Below are 21,634 nucleotides of genomic sequence, written 5' to 3'. Positions count from 1 at the left end.
AGGAAGCCTGACATGGGGCTCCATCCTAGGACCCCGAGATCATGACCTGAGCCTAAGGCAGAAGCTTAACCTACTGAGCCACCCAGGCACCCCTGAAATATCAAGTATTGTTTACTTTATTTAAATTAAGGGAAGAATTCAATAAAAATAAGAGTGGTGCTAGTGAATTTATGGAGAAATGGTCAATCATATGATGCTGGTGGGATTATAAATATAATCCTTTTGTAAAACAATTTACATACTGTATCAAAAACCATAAAAATATTCATCCTCTTTAAGAATTCCTCTTTAGGAAGTTTTGTCCAGTTAAAAAGAAGAAATATTAAATGACTTAAAGGTAGTATTGTTTAGTAGTGGGGAAAGTCAATTCATTTGTTCTGTAATTTCCTTTAAGGGCAATAAATACTATGCCAGTCTCTGTTTGTGCTAAGCACTGGGAGTACACAAATGATTTAAGGTGGGCTTCTTGACTTGTCATAGTTTATGTTCAATGGTGAAGAAAATGTTAGGAGAAGACAAAGAATGGAATGCCCAAGAAGTAACATCTGAGCTTAGTTAGGAAATGTAAGAGTAACCTAATGTTTAGTGATTGGGAAATGTTTCAGTATGTTTCAATATGTCAATTTAATTAAATATTTTGCAGTGGTTCAAAGCATTACTTATAAAAACTACCTATAATGGCATGAAGAAATGTAAAATGGAAGAATATAAAGTATGAGTACTATGATTACAGACTACATGAAGATAATTGGATGAACAAAGATTGTTATAGCAGTGTTGAAAGAAATTTTAAAAATTAGGTTAAATTAGGAAACAGCACTTTCTCCTAAAAACACATAACTCTAGACTAATAACGAAAAGAAAAATTAGACAAATCCCAGTTGAGGGTCATTCTGCAAAATACCTAACTGTCATTGAAAACAAGGGGACATCTGAGAAATTGTTATAGCCAAGAGGAGCGTAGGGAGCCATGACAACTTAAATGTAATGTGATGTTATAGATGGGATCCTGGAACAGAAAAAGGATATTATGTAAAAACTAAGGAAATCTGAATAAAGTATGGACTTCAGCTAACAATAATGTATCAATATTAGTTCATTAATTGCAACAAATATGTGGTACTAATGTTGGATGTTAACTGGGTATGCAGAATATGAGAACTCTGCATTGTTTTTATAAATCTTATCCTAAATAAAAATCCTAAAAATAAAGTTTATTTTTAAAGAGGTATGAGAAGGAGAAAAATGTACATGTAGGCATTTGTTCATCAAATGCCTGTGGGGAAAGAAAAAAATGTATGCCAAATTTATGTATATTGTTACAAATATTTATATATGTGTGGATTAATCCTAGAAAGAAATGAAGTGAAAACCAGTTTTTAAAGAAGCCAGAAGGTGACGATGAACATTTTCCTACTCTAACATTTGTTGGAAGCAGCAAGATTATTTTGATAGTTTGGATTGAGGCAATGGTGGTATTACTCCAGAATGAGGAGAACTTGTGAGTGAAGTTCGACTCTCTATTAGAAGCAGCAATCACGTAGTGTTAGGCAGGGATCCGGAACCGCAGCTGAATATGTAATATATGGGACCTGTTGCTTACTGAAAAAATTGATTCAAAATCTTTCCATTTTATTATCAAATCATTTTTGTCTAATCTTCCCTTAAAGAGAGCATCAAAAAAAGAAAGCATTCTGGCTTGAGTATAGTGCCATCTGCTGGCACTGTTAATTAAATACACTTTTTAAATCATTTTATGATCTTGTAATGGCTACTGCTTTTCCTTATTTATTGTTCCCTTGGTTATATTTGTTTTATGCTTATGCTGTCTTTTTGTTGTATATAATTGATATTACTTTTTAACAAATCCTTATGGTATGCATAGAAGTTCGTTCATCACTACCTCAGGTTTTAGGAAGGTCTCACATTTGGCTTCGCAGTTTTAGCTGGGACTTATTAAAAATAAGTCAAGTATGCATAGAGCTTGTTTCCTTTCCTTTCTTCTTCTTGTTGGTAACCCTTTATGGTGCTCTAATTTTATCTCGTACATTTAATGAAGTTAAATTTGAGCGACTCAAAATTATATAATTAAATACATTTAGCTCCTTGATTCAGAGTCTGCCTTATTAGAGGGATACCTGACAGCAGACATTTACACAGTGCAAATCATAAGCATATAGTTAATCCCTGCTGGCTTGCTAACTCACTGTGTATGTGGGCTATGCACCAAAGATAGGCAGGTAACATGTGCCTTGTAGGTAACATGTTTGTGCCCTAGAATGTTAAATTGATTTCTCCCTTTTTTGGGGGGAGGGGTTTGGGAATGCATTTATTTAATTAATTTGGAATTATGGTGTCTTTTTCATCTCTTTTGCACGTGGGTGTGCTTGCTCTCTCTCTCTGACAATTGTATTTTGCCACCTGTGAATTATCTTCATATCCCTTGCCCATTTTGTCAAATGTGGTGTTATTCATGCTTTTCTCAGAACTTTGTTTTGTTTTGTTTACATTAGGACTACTATTGCGAGTATTCTTATATTTAAGTCTTTGGCCTAGCTGGAAGTTACCTGATATGAGGAGTTAGGTGGGAATAGATAGGCTGGAGCCTGGTCCTGCCAGGGGATAGTCACATCTCTGGGAAGCCTGGGAAATTGACCTGCAATTTACCTTGTCCTGTAGTAAGCATTGAAGAAAATCCTAGAGCCTTTGAACAAGTTACTTAGACTTTGGGTATGGCCAGAGTTTCCAGAACAGTCAGGAGAGTCCAGGAGGGGTACACACTCCCCAAGAACAGGAAGATGTATCCTTCTCTCACCAGGAGAACCCCATCCTTCTCTCACATAGGCATCTGTATGTTCTTACGGAGAATGTGGCTGACCTGGGAAGCCTCCATTCATGCTGCCCTGAATTCTTTTTTTTGTGGCCCTGTTATTTTCAAATACATTTCAGCATCATCTGCCATTAAGGAAACTGTATCTTTGGCTATATTTGTTAGCCTCTTTCCTTAGAGCATATCAGCGTTTATGTTGGAGATCGCTACATTTTTTTTTATCCCGAATGGTAGCCAGTTGTCCATTTATACCATTTATTGAATAATCTTTCCCTCATGATTCTAATTCTCATTCTTCAAGCTCTATTCCCTTGCCCTGTTTATTACTGCATTGCTTCTATTTTTGCATGTGTTTCCTTCCTTATATACTGTAGTCGGTGGTAGGACAAATCTCTTCCCTTACCCTTTTTTTCCTGAATATTCCTGAATTTACTCATCTTGCACAGTTATTCTTTCAGAAGTACTCTACCATCGAATCAATTCTTACAGAACCTTATATAAAACATCTGTATTCAGTTGCTAATAAACATAAGCTCTGGGCCGTAGAGGATACTTTGGTCAATGCTGCTTCCCTGTTTTTTAAAAAATAAAAATAAATGTAAACTAAAGATTTAATAGGTCTAGCGTTCTGAAAAAAGTTAACTAGATTGCACATGGACACTTGGTAACTAGTTGATTGGCTATATTCCACCGGGGCATTTGAAAAAACATTTATTAATGGCATCTGTCATCTTGATACACCAGTCAGCATTTGCCTGTACCTGCTGTATAAATTTAGGTCCTGTCATGATTTCCCTTTGCAGCAGTGTGCAGCTGCTGAGCTTATCCCAGCTCTTCTTATTCTTGTCTACTACTTTAGCATTAGATTTTGGAGGTGCTTTCTCCTTCCTTCAGTTCTCTTCAACAACTACCAGGACTTTGGCTGTTGGGGTCCCAGGGTGGCTCAGTCCGTTAAGTGTCTGACTCTTGATCTCAGCTCAGGTCTTGATCTCCGGGTTGTGAGTTCGAGCCCCGAGTTGGACTCCATGCTGGGTGTGGAGCCTACTTTAAAAACAAAACAAAACAAAACAAAACAAAACAAAACAAGGGGCGCCTGGGTGGCTCAGTCGGTTAAACGTCTGCCTTCAGCTCAGGTCATGATCCCAGGGTCCTGATCGAGCCCCGCATCAAGCTCCCTGCTCACTGGGGAGCCGGCTTCTCCCTCTCCCTCTTCTGCTCACCCTGCTTATGTTCCCTCTCTCTCTCTCTGTCAAATAAATAGATAAAATCTTTAGAAAACAAAACAAACAAACTGGCTGTTAACTGGGTACCTTAAGGATCTTCCTATGGCTGTAATTTCTTTATCCCAATATAGAAAATCATTGTATGTTCGCCTTACAAGGCATCTTGGAGGACTTGTAATCTAGTAGTTTTTTGAACTTTTTTAAAAAAGCAGCTGCATCTTTTTTTCATTTAAAGAAACCTTATGTAAAACCTCAGTACCTAAAGATAGGATAAATAACACAGGCCTTTGTTTAAGAAGTGAATGTATTGAGAGTGGGGCTTAAGCCTTAGAGCTCTTGGATACCCTGCTGTTGGTCCTTGAGGCACCTTAGAGGAACTGTGTCCTTATTTTATTTATCCTTCTTTTTTTTTAATACAAATAAGGGACCTGAATCCTATAGTAGTGAATTGCCTCCCTGGGTATAGCCTAGATAAGAAGGTGGCAGACTTTGAATTCAGTAGCCTTCTAGTCAAAGACTTTTTCTATTACACCAAGCTGCTTCTAATGAATTTACTGCATTCTTAAAAATTACAGTGTTCTACATATGTATTTTTAAATTGATATTACTTTTCTTGGCAAGTAGCAGTTAAATTGCTTCTTAGTTCCCATTAAAATCAAGGAAAACTTATACAATTTAAAATTATCATTAAATATTTACATGTTGAAAATGTATCGGATATGTAATAGCAGATTTGTAATTAGAAGTTAATATTATCTGTACCTTTATTGAAGATGCACTTATTTACAAGAATATAGTATATTTTTTAATGTTTTTGGAATTAAAAAATTATAACTGTTATTCCTAGGCCTAGTGATAGTGGTGATTATCTTGATAGAGAGTGTTGTCGTTTGTCATAGTGATGGGGTTCTAGTTCTACAGATAAATCAGTTTCCAGTCTGTTTAAAAGTGAGAAAGATCATTTAAAACCTGTACTACAATTTTTTTGGGGGGAATGAAACAGGCTGGAGATTTGCTTTAACATCATTACTTCTGTCTTTTAGTGGGAATACTTTATCTCTCTGGAATTACTGTAGGGATATATTAAAGTTATCTTTTAAAAATCAAGTTTCTTGGGGCGCCTGGTAGGCTCAGTCAGTTAAGCGTCTGCCTTCAGCTCAGGTCATGATCTCAGGGTCCTGGGATCGAGTTCCGCATAGGGCTTCCTGCTGAGTAGGGAGCCTGCTTCTCCCTCTCCCTCTGCCTGCCATTCCCCTTGCTTGTGCGTGCACGGGCTTTCTCCCTGTCTGTCAAATGAATAAATAAAATCTTAAAAAAAATAAGTTTCTTTTACTAAAAAGTAAAAACAAAATCTTATAGATGGATAAAACAGAGATTTAATTTAAAAATGTAACTAGAAGAAAAAAGTGATTTCTAGAACATTTGGCAATGTCACTGAGACAGAATGGTCTGTGGAGAAACTGAGTACAACTTAATAATTTTGTACAATAAGTGAGGTTTCTGGGGATAAAAATGGAATTAAAGTCACATGGAAGCATTAGGATAATAAGCCTTAAAAAGAGATTTATTTTTTATTTTATGAATATTTGGTTTTTGTCTGTAAAAGCAAAATGTTTGTCCTTAGTAAATAAGAATAGCAGTTTGCCCTAACAGATTTTCAAATTGACATAGGTTTTAAAGTTATGACTTTTTAGATCTTATGTTGTCTTTGTTTAGGTTTTAACTTATTATTGAAAGGTTCTTGTTTCTAGTATTTGACTTAGGTTTCTTACTTACTTTGTCCTTGCACTCTGAATTTTTAACGTCCGTGACAGCTAGTGACTGTATTTGGTGTATGTTTGCAGTGCTTCTCCAAGCCACACTGGAGCCTAGTGCAAAAGGAAAAATCAGCAATACTGATGCTGTCTATATTTAAAAGGTTGATGTTTGGGATTTTTTTTTTTTTTTTGCATTGACTTTTTTATTTTTTTGAAGATTTTATTTATTTATTTGAAAGAGAGAGTGAGTGCATGAGCAGAGGGGAAGGGCAGAGGGAGAGGGAGAAGCAGATTCCTCACTGAGGAGGGAGCCACGAGGTGGGGCTTGATCCCAGGACCCCAGGATCACAACCTGAGCTGAAGGCAGTAGCTTAACCAACTGAGCCACCCAGGTGTCCCTTGGCTTTGATTTTTAAAACAGAATCCATTAAAATACATTTTGTGAAATTCTAGTATAGTTAACATACAGTGTTACGTTAGTTTCAGGTGTACAGTATAGTGATTCAGCAATTCTATACATCAGTGGTCATCATGGCAAGTGTACTCTTTAATCCCCTTTATCTGTTTCACCCATCCCCTCTCTCCCCTCTGGTAACCATTGGTTTTTCTCTATAGTTAAGAGTCTTTTTTTTTGGTTTGTTTCTTTTTCTTTGTTTTGTTTCTTAAATTGTACATATGAGTGAAATCAAACTACATTTGTGTTTCTCTGACTTTTTTCACTTAGCATTATACCCTCTATCCATCTACGTTGCTGCAAATGGCAAGATTTCATTCTTTTTTATGGCTGATATACCACATCTTCTTTATCCATTCACTGTGCAGTTTTTATCTTGATTACTGAATTTTTTGGCAACCTCTTAAACTTTGTATTGGCCTTACCATGTCCTGGCTTGAGGTTGCAGTACACCATATAGTGCTTTATGTTTAGCAGGCCAAATGTGCTTAGTTTTCTGTTGTCGTATAAAAGAAACATAATTGTATCTTAGTGCTGTGTTATATTGAGGGGGCGGACTATGTGTAACACATTTTGTATTTTTTTTAAAAGATTTTATTTATTTATTTGATAGACAGCCAACGAGAGAGGGAACACAAGCAGGGGGAGTGGGAGACGAAGAAGCAGGCTCCCAGCGGAGCAGGGAGCCCGATGCAGGGACTCGAGCCCAGGACCCTGGGATCACGCCCTCAGCTGACGTCAGACGCTTAACGACTGAGCCATCCAGGCGCCCCACAAATTTTGTATTTTAAATAGAAAATTACACACAGCATATAAGCTTTGAATGGATGTAAAATTCTGTAAAACTGTTTAAAATTAGGAGTGTTGACCTTTTTAGAAATGTTTAAGCGAATTTACATTTTATCAGAACTGCCCCATTGTTCCTTACTCACCTAATGGTGATGCTTAACAAGCCCTTGGCATATAGGGTTGTAAGAAAAGATAATATCTGAAGATAATAGGAGAATAATCTGCATTGGTTTTGTTTTTTTACCACCTTAGAGTTTATTTGGCACGTGTTGAAGGTTTTAGAGTGTTAGGTGTTAAAGTAGAGTTTAGAGTGTTGTTGAATCACTGTGTTATATACCTGAAACTAATGTAATACTGCATGTCAAGTGTACTCAAGTAAATTTTAAAATAAAAAATAGAGTTTTAAAGGTAGGGGTTATGCTGGAATAAAAAAATTGGTTTGAGAGAATGAGAGTTGATTTGATGAAGTAAGAGTTCTGTGGAGCTAAAGATAAATTTCAGTTTCAAATTTGTCACTAATTTCTAGTCTCACAGCTTTTCTGTTTTGAGAGTGTACACAAGGGGTAGATCTAGTGAATGTGCTTTTTCTCTGAAGAATACAGACTTCAGAATAATTAATTTCAATAATAAACATTCTTCAAAACAGTGCAAAAGTGGTAGTAAAATATTGAAATGTTTTCTGTACCTCTTTTCTGAATTTTTGCCTTTGTGTGATTTACTCTTTAACAGGAAATCAAACCCCAAAGCCATTATAACCATGGATATGGTGAACCTCTTGGACGGAAAACTCATATTGATGATTACAGCACATGGGATATAGTCAAGGCTACACAGTAAGTTTTTTGTTGTAGTTGTTTTCTTCTTTGACATCTGTATTTCAGGTGAAATATGAGCACATACATTTATTTCTCTTTATTCATAATTCTCTATTTGGTGAGACATTGTTCTCATACTTTAGCTCTTTGTACAGATTTAACATAGCTGATTAAAGTCTTTGTCTAGTCAGTCTAATGTCTGGGATTCCTCTGGGACAGTTTTCTGTTAATTTCCCCCCTCCCTCCACTGTGGGTTATACTTTCTTGTTTCTTTTCATGTCTTGTAATTTTTTTGTTAAAAACTGGACTATTTAAATTCTAGGAGATGATAGTTTTGTTTTTAAAGATTTTATTTATTTGAGAGAGAGGCAGAGAGCACACCGAGGAAGAAGGAGAGGGAGAAGCAGACTCTCCACTGAGTGGGGAGCCCAATGCAGGGCTTGATCCCAGGACCCTGTGATCAGAACCTGAGCCAAAGGCAGACACTTAACTGACTGAGCCACCCAGGCATCCCTGAGGTGATAGTTTTTATATCAGATTCTCCTGGGGTTTGTTGTTATTTGTACCATTTCTAAACTAATTCTGTAAAGTCTGTACTTTTGTCATGTGTGACCACCGAAACCTCTGCTCAGTTAGTTTAGTGGTCAGTAAAAGATGAGACAGAAACTTCTAATTCCCTAGAACCGTAAGCCTGATCTTTGTTGAGGAACTCTGTGTGTGTGTGTGTGTGTGTGTGTGTGTGTGTGTGTGTGTTAGGACACTTAGCACTCTGCCAGGCAGCTTACTAGAGCTTAGCCTTCGCTTTTTGCTTGGCCAGAACCTCAGGGTCAATCAGGTGTGAGAGCTTAGGGCCTTCCTAGGTCTTTGTTGAACATGTGCACACAGCCGTATGCTTGTGCATGGCCTTCTAGATTCCCAGGGATATGTCTGAGCTTTTCAAAGCCTCTATGGATATCTTATTCCTCTGCTTTTGCTTTTAAGCTTTTTGATTTGTCTTGTTGGACCCAGCTGTCACCCATCCTCTCAAGCAGCTGTGATGTTAAAATATTTGACAAACAGCCCCCAGGGAGAAGCTTTTCATGAGTTTAAGTGAGGTTCAATAGATGAGCCTTTCAAGTGGACTCTTACCTGTCTGGGAACCACCAGACAGGTCAAATAATGACTTCTCTTTTGGAATGAGGCTTTGAGAGAACTCCATCCCAGTTCTGCTCACTCTGGTTACTAGTTACGAGTATAACCGAAGCAATGTGAGTTCACTCCTTGGTGAGTCACAGATACACCAGGTGGAGTTGTTGCACAAGTAAACATTATTTGCAGCAAGTGAGGAGATTACGGGAATAACTTGCAAAGCTGTGACTCCCTGAGCAAGTGTGGATGGGTTCCTTTTATTTAGGGTTATGATGAATATTTTAAAAAGGGATTCTTGTCATTACACGTAGAGGTGGGATAAGATGGCACACTTGGCTTAAGGAAAAGGAAACATGCCTGTGCATACATTTTATGTTATGTAAATGAGGCTTGTGCTCCTCCTTGGGCAGAGATTTTAGTATTATAATGAATAAAAGTAATTGTCAGTCATTCTAGAGGTTACTCCATAGTCCCTCTGTATAGGTGCAATTCAGGGGGTTAGAATCAAACTAGTCTGGGTGGTCTCGGCCAGCTGGAGGTCTTGTCAGGGCAGTTGCTATCACTTGAGGGGTGGTTTCGGTTCCATTTGCCTGAGTTGAGATAGCTGGAAAGAAGAGCTTAAGGAAAAATGTGGGACAAAGGTCAGTGAGTTCAAGCAGGTGGGCAGTAAAAGGTGGTGTTGGGGTTTAGCTGGTGACACTAGTACCAGGAATACAAACATTTTTTTTCAAGGCTGCTGGGAAGCAGAGATGCTGGTACTATGATATGTTAAAATACCACCAAAGTTCTCTGTTCTTACTGAAATTCAGCTATTTTTTTGACTGAATGCTCCTTGGATTGCTGGAAGCCTTTTGTTAATTCCCAGAGTTCTGAAAAAGTTGATTTTTACACTTTCTGCCAGGTTTTTCATTACTTTTGTGGAAAGACAAACTTTCGGAGGTCCTTACTTCACTGGTGGCACTTTTACTTTCTTGAATGTTAGGTATAGTCGAAAATCAGAGCACATTGTGCCCCCTGTATTCAGCACACAAATTACACTGCATTACATTCATCTTTCCTTCTGAGACTGCTTCTTTTGATATCTCCATTCTCTCATTTGTGATTAATCTATCTCACCCAAATGCATCATTTCCATCAGAAAACAGACTCCAGTATCTTTCATCTTAAGAAAAAAATAACCACCTTTCTTTATACCTCACATACTCTTCTAACTAGTCTATTTCTTGAAATTATCTATGCTGTTTGTAATTTCTACCTTTAAAAACACTTATTTAAATTGTGAAACATTTCAATTCTACAGTAAAGTATAGAGAAGAATATAACTGTCAGATTAAGCAGATGCTACTAACGTTTTGCTGTAATTGCTACAGGTCGCGCAGTGTGCTCTCCTCCTTCTCCCCAAGGAAATCTCTCTTGAAACTGCTGTGAATCATTCTCATGAACATTCCTGTACATTTATTTCTACAAACATCTACAAATAAAATATGTTGTTGTAATATGTGCCTAAAATTTATATAAACTGTATTCTACTCTGCATATCACTTTACAGCCTATTTTTTTAAAATAAAAAAACCATATAGCTTTTGTGATTTATTAGTGTTGATAAATAAGGACCTAATTTATTGTTTAACTGCTTTGTATTATTCTATCATTCCTTACTGAGGGACACTTTAAATTGTTTCTACAGTACTTTTTTATTATTACAAACATTGCATCAGTGAATGTCCTTTTTCCTGTTTTCCTATATACATAAACAAGAGTTCTTCTAGGGTAGACAACTCAAGTGGAATTTCTGGCTTCTTCAGTATGTTCTTTCAACTTTACCAACTATTGCCAAATTGATTTCCAAAATGGCTGTACCAGTTTGTCCTTGCACCTGCAGGAAATGAGTTCTTTGACTACTTCTTGCTAACTCCTAGTTGTGTCACATTAATAATTGTTGTCAATTTAATGGTTGTGAAATGGTTTTCTGTTTTGATTGGCCTTTTGCAGATTACAAATCGTGTTGAATTTATTTCCTATGTTTATTGGCCATTTGGGTTTCTTTCTGTGCAAATTGCCATTTTAAATCCTTGACCCATTTTGGGTTCTTTTGTCTTTTTGTAATTGATTTGTAAAAGTTCTTTGTATATTTTGATGGAGTCCACAAAGAAGTTAGTGGGATCTGTGTCCCCTTAGTGTTCTCCAGAGTCCTGTGTTGATGCTTTCCTAGCCCCTTCTCACCCTCCCCACCCCATGTAGCTCACCATTCACTACTCCTCTCCAGTGTGTTGAAACTCCTATTTCTTTTTTGCAATAATGTGGTGGAACTTCTCTGGAAACCTGGACTTCCATAACAGTTCTCTCATCTGTGGGTGGTTGTCTAAGACAGTGTTGTCCAGGATTCCCAGACCACTGTCAAGAAGGACTGGAGCCAGTTCATGGGCCGCTGCAGGGTCCATGGCTGGGCTGAAATCTGTATGCCTGTTACCCAACACATGGTGGGTGAGACTTCTCAGCTCCCTTCGAGGGTGGTACTGGATCCCACAACTCCCACAGAGGCACTTTTGTCCATGACTAGATGCCAAATTACTGTTGTTGGAAGGGGGCAAAACGATGGAAGTCTTATTCTACCCTGATGCTGACATCACTCTGGTCCGTTTCTAAATACTCTTTTTCATTTGTTTCATCTTGTATAGTACCACATTGTTTTAATCGTTTCTTAGTCTTCACAGTTGTCTTAGCTGTTTTTGGCCTTGTACTCTCACAAATAATTTAGGTTCTACTTGAGAAGTTCATGAGATACTCATTTGTGATTTTAATTAGAATGTCATTGAATTTGTAGATCAGTCTGGGGGAAATTGCTATATATATTTCTTTAGGTCTTTAATGTCTTTCATAAATCTTATTTATGGTGAGAGTAGTGTAATTCAATACGCTTTTCATTATTATTTTAAATGGTTTAATATTTCATATTATAATGATATAGAAATCTGATCCAAATTTTTTTTTTACTTGGATACTTTGTTTTAATGATTTTTTTTTTTTTGGCTGGGTAAAAAATAATCTCACAAAGATACATAATTACCTGATGGTTGAATTATAGCATAAACTGGATTTACTAAATCATAGTAGTTACTTTTTCAGTATTACTCAGTAGGCAAGTATTTTACTGAACTTTATCTTGTAAATATCCATTTCTTAATGCCAGTTCTTGCAAACTATTCAGGTTTTGGCATTTTTACAATTACAATAAATGGGTCTGCAGGTGTTAACAAGATTGTTTCAAAATATTTTAGTGCATTCACATGAGGTTTTTATAGGTGATATATTTAGATCTTTCAGAAACTATATTATAAATTCCCAACATACAGTTTTTATTTTTTTATTATTTATTTTTTTTTAAAGATTTTATTTATTTATTTGACAGAGAGAGACAGCCATTGAGAGAGGGAACACAAGCAGGGGAAGTGGGAGAGGAAGAAGCAGGCTCCCAGTGGAGCAGGGAGCCTGATGCGGGGCTAGATCCCAGGACTCTGGGATCAGGCCCTGAGCTGAAGGCAGATACCTAATGACTGAGCCACCCAGGTGTTCCAACATACAGTTTTTAAAAAATATTCTCTTAATAGCAAGTTTTTTTTTGAAGTAAAAGTAGATATTTTCTCACTGTGTCTAAAATACCCCTTTGTCTTGGAGGGGAACAGACTGTCTTTACCCATTTTAAGAATATATGGTTGATAGTATACTGTGCATTCATTTGCCATCACTATCACTCCCAGCCCTGCCCCCCCCCCCCCAAAGGCAGTAAATTTGAAATACTTTTCTTTTTTGTTAAAAGAAAAATGCAAGTCACTTCTTTGTATAGTTAAAAAGATTTTCGGGGCACCTGGCTCGCTTAGAGTAGTGTGCCACCCTTAATCTTGAAGTTGTGAGTTCAAGTCCCACGTTGGGTGTAGAGATTACATACAAACGTACATTAATTTTACAAAATGATTTTTGTGGTCACTTGTCACTTACCTCATTTAAAGTATGAGGTAGATTCTGCTCTTTAAGGTAGCGTGTCTAGTTCACTTAACTAGGCACCTGTAGGCAGTTTTCCGAAAAAGAACAAAGAACCTAAGATGCCACTGTCATCTCCTGTGAATTGTGGAACTCTTGCTCTTCCCTTGTGCACTGACTAAGCCACCCAGGTGCCCTGGAATATTGATATTTTTAAAGTAACATTTTACCTGGAGAAGTCCATTTTAATTTCCAGGTATCAGGATGCCTGGGTGGCTCAGTTGGTTAAGCATCTGCCTCTGGCTCAGGTTATGATCTCAGGGTCCTGGAATTGAGTCCCACATTGGGCTCGTTGCTCAGTGGGGAGCCTACTACTCCCTCTGCCTGCTCCTCCCCCTGCTTGTGCTGTCTCTCTCTCTCTCCGAGACAAATAAAAATCTTAAAAAAAAAATAATTTCCAGGTATCAAAATGGAGCATTATTTTCTTCTGGAAATGTTACTTTCAGCTTTAATTTTGTCAAATAGTAATAACAATCTCATATTTTCTTTCTTTTCCAGATATGGAATATATGAACGCTGCCGAGAATTGGTGGAAGCAGGTTATGACGTAAGGCAACCAGACAAAGAAAATGTTACACTCCTCCATTGGGCTGCCATCAATAACAGAATAGATTTAGTCAAGTATGTGTTTTCTGTATTTTAAAGTAATTATTTATTATAAAATTATTAGAAATAATTATAAAGACTAATAATTTTTAAAATCATTGCTTTTAAAATGTAGATTCTGTGTACCTCTTTTTCCTGAAAATTGTTTTTAACATATATTGAATGCTCATTTATACAAGATACTGTGCTGAGTGCTTTTTCATGTATCTTTCCTTTAAACTTAATCCTTGAGATAACCCTCTGTGAACACTAACAATAATTGCTGTCCTTCTGATGTGCACACTGAACCATAAAAAGATTAAATATGTTACCAATGACATGCAGCTAGTAAAAGTTGGAATCAGGATTTCAACAGTGTAATTCGCAGCTCACATTCCAAATGTGAATTCTCTGGGGAAAAGCTACAAAAGAAAAGAGGGGTTACAAAGATAATAGGTAATAATCTGTTTTAACTATTCATGCCAGCATGGATGATGAATACCTACTATGTGTAAATGATTTTTGTTACTTACTGCTAATCTGCTTGCTTAGTATTAATGAGAGGTAGTTAGATAAGCAAGGGTCAGGGTGATAGGAAGTCTTAGTAAATCTAGTTTAGTAGTCTCTGACAATTTGGACATAAGTTCTTCAGCTGAAGACATGAATCTGAAATAAACTAGTTGCAGATGTGCGCTTAAGTACAGCATACAGAGTCTAGAGACAACTAGGATATTAAGGCCAGGGAAAAGAATTTGCCCTTTTGAATACTAAAGGAAGGTTAAGCAAGTAATAACTAAAGCACTGACGTCTGAATAACTTTCTTCCAGAGAGCATATCTCCATTTTATTTGTTCCTTTTTTGTTCTTGTATGTCTAACTTTCGTCTGCCTTTGATACGGGTCTCCTGATGTCTAATCTGTTTTTGTTTGTCGGAAAATGTTTTTATTTCATCTTCATTTGTGAAAGAAATTTTCATATGGTATAGAAATCTAGGTTGGCAGTTTTTGTTTGTTTTATTTTTGTGTTTTACTCATTGAAAATAACATTCCTCTGTTTTCTGGCTTCTGTTACTATTGAGAAATCAGTCTAGATATTGTGCTTTTGAAGGCTTTTTTTTTTTTTCCTTCTGTCTGCTTTTAAGATTTTTTCTTTTTGTTTCTGGTTTTCTGCAGTTTCATGATGATGTAACTAGGTGTGGATTTCTTTTTATTTACCCTGAATGGGGTCGTAAGGAATTCTTGATTCTTTGGATTGATGTTTTCGTCAGTTCTGGGAAAATCTCAACTATTATTTCTCCAACTATTGCTTCTACCCCATTCTTTTTTTGCTCTCTCTCTGGAACTCCAGTTAAACGTCTATTCGACCTTTTCATTGTGTACTCTGTGTCTCTTCTCTTCTGTATGTACTATCCTTTGGTATGCTTCATTCTGGAAACTTCTGACTTACCTTCCAGTTCATTTATTCTTTATGTATAATCTGCTGTTAAATCTATTCAGTGTGTTCCTAATTTTATTTTCCAGTTCTAGAATTTTTTTTAAGACCAAATAATTAGCTTGTCATATTATTTGAAAAACAAAAACAAATTTCTAACTTCAAAACCTCTACATGCATTTACCACCATCATTTGAGAATCTTTAAAATCTCCTTTTTATTTATTTCTTTTTCCATTTTCAAGGTATGCTTTTATTCATATGCATTCCAGTTCTAGAATTTTTATCATTTATTTTTTTCAAACCTGTATTACTTAAATCATCTGTGGCTGAAGTTTTCAATCTTGTCTTGTATACATGAATATAGTAAATACAGTTATTCTGTAATTGTATATGAGAAGATAGTCTGTTAATGTTGTTCCTTCCTGTGCCTGATTATCTTTAAATATGTACTAGACATTGTGTTTGAAAATTATTTGTTGAATAATTTGAGGCCTAAGATGAGATTTCCTTTTGTTTCCTGCTAGGCCTACGTTTAATTTAATTTCAATACTTCAGATTTTCTGGATTCCTCAGGTGGCTGAAGACCAAGCTAGAGTCAGGTTTACTTCTGGTTCATAATTACTGCTACAATGTAACCTTTTGGGGTCCCAGTCTTTGTTTTGCTTTTGTGTGTTTAGCTTGCTTCTTGGCCAACTCTTCTGTATCAGCAAATTATCTCTAGGGCAGATGGTGCCCAAGCAGTTTTCTAACTTCTCTGGATTTTAACCCTCTCCTGAATCTTGGCTTGGTTAGTGCTCTTAATCTTCTTAGGTTTTACTTTTTAGGAAATGTTTCTTAGATTTTGTTGAACTTTTTTCGTTTTCTTTAATGGGAGGGTTGATTCAAATGATTTAATCTTCTATACCTCTGTTTGCTTTTCAGTTAGTGTTATTTTAATCAAAATAGTGTATAAACACTTTGAAAACTCAAATAGTAAAGGCTTACAATGGAAAATGGCAATCCCTCCCCACCCTCTGGGTCCTTTAGCCCAGAAATAACTATTTTTAGCACTTGAGCTGTTTCTTTCAGTATTTTATATATTTATGTTCCTACATTTATCTAGAAAAAATGACAGCAAACATTTTTTCTCCTTTTTCATTTAGTATATATATCTTCAAGATTTCTCATTATCAGAACAAATAAGAGCTGCATCATTCTTTTTGAACAGCTGTATAATGTTCAATTATATGGGTTTAATTTATTTAATGGTTTTCCCTTCTGTGGACATTTAGGTTGATTTTGGTGTTTTTACCATTAACAACCAATGCTGTAATTGATAATCTTGGTCACATATCATTTTGCTATGTTCATCTATATCTGCAAAATTTATAGGAGTAAAAAAGAAAGATGAATTTTGAATTTTAATAAATATTGCCAACTTTTATGGTTATTTTTCTTGATTTATCACTTACTGTATTTTGACTTTCTATTTTGGGATATCTAGATGTCCTAGATCTCCTCACCACTAATAATTCTTCATTCTCACTATAGTTTTGGCTAAATCATCATGCAAAGTTTAAGTTGTTGTATGTAAATTCTCAGTGCTAACCCCAGAAGTGTTCTATGATTATCTGTTCTTTCCTTGTGGAATTTTGATTTTTGCCTGAGGTAACAGTTACTTCATTTTTAAAATTTTCTCTGTGTCGTAACTAATTCTTCCCATACTCTTAGTTCTATATGAGAACAGTATCAGCTAATTTATCCATCTGTTTTTGGAGGTAGGGGATGGAGGAAATCATTCCTGGAATTCTCCACTTTTCTGCTCCAACCCAGATTGTTTGCTCTTTAGAGATACTACGCAAAACCATTATTGTGAACTTTTCCTTTGCCATTATTCTGGGAGATCTCTTTGCTCCAGTGTTGGTGTCAGTTTCCTGGGTCTCTGGTTTTTGTCTCTGTTGTGTTGCTACCTGGTTTTAGTAGAGCACAGTTTCTGATAGCTTTCTGAGAGAGAGAGGGTACTTGGGAGGTGAATGTTTTGAAGTTACTATCATTTCTGCCCTTACACCTTATTGGCTGTTTGGCTGAGCATGGATTTACAGATAAAAAATAGTTTTCTCAGAATTTTGAAACGTTAACTTATTATTTTCTTAATTCATATATTACTACTGAGATTATGTTGGTTAAAAAATTCACATTTGTCTTTGTGTTTAAAAATAAAGTCTGAAGTGAGAAATATAGACAAAAAGACTTGATGCTGCCTGCCTTACAAATGTTTCAAGCCTCTTGTGGACTAGTAAGGTTATAGAATAAAGTCCTTAGTTGTAGAATGGGTTAATAATTGGTGTCTGTGCGTATTATATCTTCAGGTATGTAAACTTAATTTTTCACAATGCGTAATCTAGCAAGTTACTTTCCTAAAGCAAGCATGGTGAGTAAAGGCAGTTTTCAGTAACAACTGGTATGCATAGCCTCAAGATTACTTTTTACTGCTGAACCTGGAATTATACCGCCATCATACTGCCAAAAATCAAAATTAGAAGTTATAGCACATCCATAGCACAGCAAATAGTATGAACACCATATTTGCATAGAGCCCTCGTGCTCCTAGGTCCTATGGGAGTGGCTTGAGCTCATCTCCATGGATGTAGCACACATAGTGGGTTTGTATTACATCTTGGGGAATTCAGTGCTTTTGTAATAAGAGCAAGCTTGCTCTTTGTTCCAAAGGGAGACATTACCTCATCTCTCAAGGTTGCTTGATACAAACACAACTCGGAGAAATGACCTGTGTAAAAGTGGTCAGGGCCTTGCATTCTACTCATATACCTAGCAAGACATGTGGGAACATGAGAGATCCATGGAGAAGTGTCTCTTCTAACAGTTATGTTCCATCAGGGTATATTAAAAGGACTTACTGCAAACAAAGTAGTTGGGTCGCTTTCATAATGGTAAGGTATAAAGTAAGTATAATATGGAAAGGAGGAGACCTTCACCTTAGCCTGGATTGTTTGTATTTCTAATGTTTTCAAGTGAAAGTCTGTATTTCTCAGCTTTTCCTCCAATGTAATAAAATAAAAAAGATTATCTCAAGCTATCTCAAGCTTTTGTCTTCAACAGTCTCGTTACGTTAAGAGTAACTAATAATACTTGATTTCAGTTTGATTTCAAGTCAAAGGTATATTAAGGAATATGGGGCTTTGTTAAAATACCGAGTTTAAAATTTTCTGAGAACGCATTGTATATGTGGCTTATTCTTCTTCCCTGGGAACATTACATTTTTTTTCTTTATCCCTGACTTTGTGAAAGCTCACGTTAGTGTACTGATACAGCCCTATCTGTCTGTCTATCTATCTACCTATCTACTGACTGACTGACTTAAACTTTAAATCCAGTTTATGACCATTAAGTGGCCAGTTTTTCTGGAAACTTGCTTTTTTGGATTAGGGAGGTGTTCTTGCATGGTGCCCTCAAGAGTGCCTTGCTTTTGTTTTCTGTTTTTCCCCCAGAAACTCAGATACTGAAACCAACCAGATTGATTCTTTTTCTTATCATTATCCCAAGTACTCCCCCCTCCCCGCCATTTTATTTATTTATTTATTTTAGAGAGAGTGTGAACAGGGGTGGGGGGCAGAGGCAGAGAGAGAATCCCAGGCAGACTCTGCACTAAGTGTGGAGCCCCATGTGGGGCTTGATCTCACAACCCTGAGATCATGACCTGAGCTGAAATCAAGAGTAGAATGCTTAACCAACTGGGCCACCCAGGCGCCCCCATATCCCAAGTGATTTTTATCTCCCAGTATAGATGTTGTACTTTGGGGAGATTTTCTTAATTTATGTAATTTATCTTCTTCCTTTGAATTTCTAATTTTATCTCTTGCATTTTCAATGTTCAAGCATTTTTTTCTCTTGATCTCTGCACCCCCCCTTTAAGAAAATATTTTGATCTTCTTATCATGAGTGTATTATCTTCTCTTATTTTTTGGAGGAAATTAATTGTAATTTTTATTTTGTTTCTTTTTTCTTCTCTTTATATTATCTGTTTAGGTTAGGCTTCTTCTCTTTATTTGGTCTCCTTCCATATTTGAAACTTTCCTGAATTACCTGGTCATATTTAGGAGAGACATAACAAAGCTGATTGGAAGTTGTAGGACTTAGGTCACAACAAGAACCTCCCATATGTCTGTTTCTAGAAGTTTTTCTCTAGGGTTGTTCAGTGTCTCTTAGAGAAAAATCTTCTGATCTCTTTGTGGGAAGGAGTTCAGTTATCTGTCTGCCAGCTGACCTGACCAAGTTGTTGTTTAGAGTGTAAACTTTCATTGAATTGCTGTATTTTCAGTATGGTGTCTCATATGGTTCTCTGATTTAATTCCATGAGTCTCAAATTTCTCTGGTAAAGGTGCACTGAATACACTTTTCAGCAAATGCCAAATGGTTGAGTGTTAAAATCAGTCTGAGCCTGAGGCTGGAGCCAGAAATCATCATCATACAATGAAGCTTAGGGACATAAGAATGAATCTGAACTTGAAGAGTTTGAGTTATTATTACAATAATATTAAATTTTTGAGTAGTCACATTTTAAGATTGAACATTACAGTACACAAAGAAGTACTTGTCTAGCACTGTCAGCTGCTTCATTGTTTCAGTGTCACTGAAATGCCTGTTTGTGATGCTAAATACTGAACTTTCAGTGAGAATGTAAGTTACAAAACAACAGTTTTTTCAGCAATTTTTATTAACTTTCAACCGGTGTTTCTGTTTATACTCTAGTTTCTTCATTGCATTCTACAGAGGTAACAATTACCTTTAATTCCTTAGTCTTTCTAGGGTTTTATAACATTCTGGTTTGCTTCTCATTGTTGTCCCCCTCTGGAGACATTTGAGTTTTAACTATTTACTTTCCATCTTTCAAATACTTGTTGATATCTCTCGTTCATTGATGATCTGGTTTCAAAACCTAGGGATCATTAATTAGTACCTACAGGAACATTCCTTGATAACCTTGTAGTATGCAGGAAGGCTTGAGTCTAAAAATAAGAATTACATGATCATTTCAGAATTGTGTAGTTTTGAACTAGGGTCTTACAGCTATAAAGAATAACATGTTATAAAAAGTTAGTACTTCTCTTCCAGTAGTTTACAATGAAAAGGTGATAGAAGTTGTTCTTTAGTTTGCAAGAAAAAAAAATCTCCTATCCCTGTGGGGTGGGGGGGAGTTGTACTTTAGAACCAGTCTGGAAATCATTCATTGCTGTAGCCCTAACAAAGATTTGAAATGTGAGTAAAAATAACTCAGGAACAAATATATTAACTGTAGAGAAGGTAATAAAATTGCCTTAAAAAAACATCCCAGTTCTTATCAAAACTGTTCTTTGGCTGAGCTATATTTCTCTTTGGGCTCAAAAAACTATTTTCAGCTATTACATAAGGTCTACCGAGTTTCTTAAGAAAGAATTTAGGAATAGTTAAATGTTTGTGTTCAGACTAATGTCTCTGATATTTTAGTCTGGAAATATTTTGTTACGTTACTTTGAACTGTTTTACATGATAGAGTGGAGTTTGGCCCTTCATTACATAATGCTTTAAAAACGCCAGTTTAACAGATACATAAAGCAATAAATTTCTGAATCAAGCATGTAAGTACGAGTATTTTAAATGTTTTAAGCTGTGTACATTAAAAGTGAATGCATTAGTGCTCTAAAGCAGTAATCACTTAGAACAGTTTAAAAATCTCAGTAGTATTCACCGTCAAGCATTTGACATCAAAGGCTTGAAATTATTTATATTCAAGATTCATTCATTGATCAATCCAAAGTAAACATTATGATAAGCAGCTAGATCCTGTTCATTTCAGAAGGTATCAGGATGTTACAACGTTAAAATATTAAGCAGTGAGGTGGTTCTTGCTTTTTAAAGCAGCACACCTTCAAAGGTATAACAAGGCATTGTAAAGAATATTGTTGGATTTAATCTACAATGATTTTGTGAGAAAAGTAAAGCTGAATGTCTACCCATGATAGACTGGTGGCCTGTTCTACAACTTTCTATCTGCTGCTGCTCTCTGATCCAACCAAGTCTTTGTGGTTCTCTGCCTTCTTTTTTATATGATTGTTATTTGGCATTGCTATTCTTTATTGTAACTTAAAAAAAAATTACTTTCCTTTTACTTCCAAAACAAAAGAGTGATGTGTTTGATATAAAATTCTACTAAATGTGTTTTTTAAATACCACAAAGGATTGTTTATCATCAGAGGCATAAACTAGCATGAGGTCTACGATAGAAAACATTTTTTTTTCTTATTTTTTACATAATTTCTTGAAAATGAAAGCTGTCTAAATTATTTAAAATTTTGTCTTATAGATACTATATTTCGAAAGGTGCTATTGTGGATCAACTTGGAGGAGACCTAAATTCCACTCCTTTGCACTGGGCCACAAGGTTTAAATTTGCTTCTGGATTTTTTTCCCTTTGGTTCCTTTATTAGTTTATAACTAAACAACTTTTCTTTTTTTAATGATATGCTAAAATGAATGAGAGCACTTAATGCTAATAGTTAATATCAACATTGTACTAATATATTGCTGTACAGTGTTAACCTGTATT

At 36.0% G+C, this 21,634-nt stretch overlaps 1 protein-coding gene across 2 annotated transcripts in view; it reads left to right on the top strand.

Annotated features, from left to right (window-relative positions):
* Positions 1-21,634, top strand: part of ZDHHC17 (zinc finger DHHC-type palmitoyltransferase 17) — an 84,426-nt gene that overhangs the window by 17,351 nt on the left and 45,441 nt on the right. For both annotated transcript variants that reach the window (XM_057316276.1, XM_057316275.1), the window contains exons 2-4: positions 7,783-7,886; positions 13,533-13,655; positions 21,392-21,469. In XM_057316276.1, the coding sequence (XP_057172259.1) occupies positions 7,783-7,886; positions 13,533-13,655; positions 21,392-21,469 (305 nt within the window). The remainder of the gene's footprint in view (positions 1-7,782; positions 7,887-13,532; positions 13,656-21,391; positions 21,470-21,634) is intronic.

Source organism: Ursus arctos, unplaced genomic scaffold (genome assembly GCF_023065955.2).
Source record: "Ursus arctos isolate Adak ecotype North America unplaced genomic scaffold, UrsArc2.0 scaffold_21, whole genome shotgun sequence".
Taxonomy (NCBI): Eukaryota; Metazoa; Chordata; class Mammalia; order Carnivora; family Ursidae; genus Ursus; species Ursus arctos.
The sequence above is the reverse complement of the archived record's forward strand: the minus strand, read 5'-3'. Positions and strand labels throughout refer to the sequence as shown.